The sequence below is a fragment of the Nicotiana tabacum genome, chromosome 3 (genome assembly GCF_000715075.1).
Source record: "Nicotiana tabacum cultivar K326 chromosome 3, ASM71507v2, whole genome shotgun sequence".
In the NCBI taxonomy this organism is placed as follows: Eukaryota; Viridiplantae; Streptophyta; class Magnoliopsida; order Solanales; family Solanaceae; genus Nicotiana; species Nicotiana tabacum.
The window spans coordinates 56,244,836-56,247,810 of NC_134082.1; the positions used below are offsets into that span (position 1 = coordinate 56,244,836).

The 2,975-nt window shown below is 38.6% G+C and overlaps 1 protein-coding gene across 1 annotated transcript; it reads right to left on the reverse strand.

Moving 5' to 3' along the window:
- Positions 1 to 1,374: 1,374 nt before the first annotated feature.
- Positions 1,375 to 1,779, reverse strand: LOC142176354 (uncharacterized). The gene has a single exon (XM_075243626.1). It carries the CDS (start codon positions 1,777 to 1,779, stop codon positions 1,375 to 1,377), a length of 405 nt encoding a protein of 134 aa, XP_075099727.1.
- Between the last annotated feature and the right edge of the window lie 1,196 nt (positions 1,780 to 2,975).

Consider the following 2,975-nt stretch of genomic DNA (forward strand, 5'->3'; position numbering starts at 1 on the left):
ATAGTTGGTTTTGTTATCTACTTCTGATTCTACTTCTATTGCATGCAACAGTTAAAGCTAAGTACAGTAATTTTATTGGTTGTTTTCAAGGTTTAAAAGGGACTAGGGTAGTGACTTCCACCTAGGTGGATATCTAATGGGTATCGAAAATTCAGGGCAAGCTTGTTATGATTGGGGTCGTGATATAACCATCACATATAAATGCTCACTCTATACCTCTCAGTAGTTTGAGTGACTTTGCCCAATTTGGATTTGTCAAGTCCAAATGGGTGTTCATGTATAACAAATGATATTGGCTCAAGTCGGGTATTACTATCTCTAAGTTTAACTCTTTAATTGGGGCTATCAATCTCTTGAATGCACCCCAATTCCTTGTTAGCCTAATTTTCCTAGACTTAGTCCCTCTTTCTCAGGAAGAGTCTAAGTCATAAAGGCATGAATCAGTATCTGCAACCACCAATTCTATAATTAAAGTATGAATCATGCTAAATATCACTAACCCATAAACACTTAAGCCCTAAAATTCAAGACCCATTAAATACCCACACTAGGGTTTGGTCACAACCCTAGCTATAGGTTTAGCTACTCATAATAAAAGTAGAAATCAAAGGTATTATAAGCCATAAGATTCAAGTACAAGATGAAAATCTAAATATTGAAGATGGATCTACTCTAAAATTACTCAAAAAGGTAAAAACCAGCCGTTCACGTGTTCTCCTAAACAAAACATAACCTAAAAATCTGAAAAAGATATATTTATACTAGGCTGAAATTCTTGGACAAAAATGCCCTTGTGGAAGTTTCGCGGAGGCTTAATTCCTACCGCGTCTGCGCTTGTGCTCTCGCGGTCACCCAATAACGAGGTCCGTGTTTCTTCCATTATGGGCTTGGTTTTGACTTAGTTTTGCGGATAGGGTAAAAGCCACCGCCTTCGCGTTAGCTTCAACCGTGGCCGCGTAATTTCGACGCAGACCGTGTTCTTCTATTAAGCTTGACTTTCAGGTTCTCTGAACTTCAATCATCGCTCTCAGCAAAAATACCACCGTGGCCGCGTCAGATATACCGTGGCCGCGCTTCTTCATCGTGGTCAGTGGTAGAACTTGTGCTCAAGACAGCTTCTCTGAACCTCATTTTCGCGAGCCGCGTAATTGTGGCTGCCTCAGCGGTGGACCTTATGCGGCTACTATTTTCCATCGTGGTCAGCGCTCCAATCCAAGCTTTAGACTTGTGCAAGTTTAACTTCTTCATGAGTTGATTATGGCTTCTTTGCCTCATTTTGACCAAACCCTGCAGACAAGCACATTAAGTCAGTTTTCGGGAATACTCTTACACATTTTTTATCCAAAACCTAAGCAAAAGAGAGCATAAGATACGCTAAAATCCATAGTTATAAACCTCATACTCACTTGCCTTTGGGCAATCACAACCAGGAGATGGTGCCAAACAATCAAAATCAGCCCAAAGTTCTCGTAACTTTGAGAAATAAGTTGCAATTGAGCTTGTTCCTGGACTCGCGGTAGTTATGGCTCTGTGTAACTGGAGAATTCTAGATTCATTGATCTTATCAAATCTCTCCTTCAAATCCTTCCAAACAACACATACATTTGAGGAATACACAATTCCACTTAGCAAATCACTCGATACACAGTTCATTATCCATGAGAGAACAATTGCATTGTATCTCTCCCACAGATCTATCAAATTTGTACCGTAATCTTCCTTCTTATAGGTACCTTCAATGAATCCTATTTTGTTGTGACCTAATATCGCAATACGCATTGCTCTGCTCCATACAACGTAGTTGTCCGATCCTGTCAATTGCAACGAAATTAGAACAACTCTTGTATTGTCTGTCGAGTATAGAAATAGAGGATGATTATGACTTAGATTCTCTTGTAATATATTATATAGTCTCCATTTAGTATCTCTTCAATTAGTGACCTAAATTCGCAGAAGAGAAGATGAACCTACTGAATTAGAAGCGAATTGCGGAAGCTTAGCTAAGATCGATGAGCTTAGGTCCATATTAATGGCCTCATTGCTTTGTCGAGTGTGGAAATAGAGGATGATTATGACTTAGATTCTATGGCAATGTATTAGCTACAATCGCCATATTAGGATCTCTTCAATTCGTGCCCTAAATTCGCAGAAGAGAAGATGAACCTACTGAATTAGAAGCGAATTGCGGAAGCTTAGCTAAGATCGATGAGCTTAGGTCCATATTAATGGCCTCATTGCTTTGTCGAGTGTGGAAATAGAGGATAGACCGCTATGCAAGCTAAGTCTTAATCTTCAAGTATGGAGAAATGGTAATAGGGGAAGAAACGAGAGAGAAAGAGAATCAGTTATTCTCACTGTTATTAAAAGAAATACTGTAAAGCATACACTATTTATACTTAGAATTAAAAACACTACTAACCACCTAACTAACCCACATTACTAATCTAACAACTTCCTAACCATAATTTAACTTCCTAACTAACTATTACACAACTTCCACGTGCTTAATTTCCAGTTGCCCCAATAGTGATGTACCCTCCTACTGCCAGTTCTATCCATGTCTCTCTTTCGTTTTCATCCAGATTTATTGTAACATCTTTCCTTGACTTTTTGAGATGATAAGCCCAAGGTAATTAGGGAATCCCATCTTTGCATTTTTTTTATCTTCACCATGAACGCTACCCCATACAAAGATTCCGGTGTAACTGTTATTGTGCCAAATCTTTCCCATACTTCAAGCCAGAAAAACTTTCTAGTTCTGCTGCTGGAATTATGTTAGCACTACAAAAGTAGCAAAAAGAAAAAAGTAAAAGAATATGGAGCTTAGTGCTCCTGTCACGACCCCAAAACCAATCCGATCATGATGGTGCCTATCATGGAACTAGGCCAGCCAACACATTCCCAAAATAATTTGGCATTTCATAATAAAGATGTTTTAAGCTATTAATTAATTAAACTTCATAGCATAAGTCTAA

Excerpts from the sequence above, each read along its gene's own strand:
- LOC142176354 (XM_075243626.1), bottom strand. The coding sequence starts at position 1,779 with ATGCGTATTGCGATATTAGGTCACAACAAAATAGGATTCATTGAAGGT.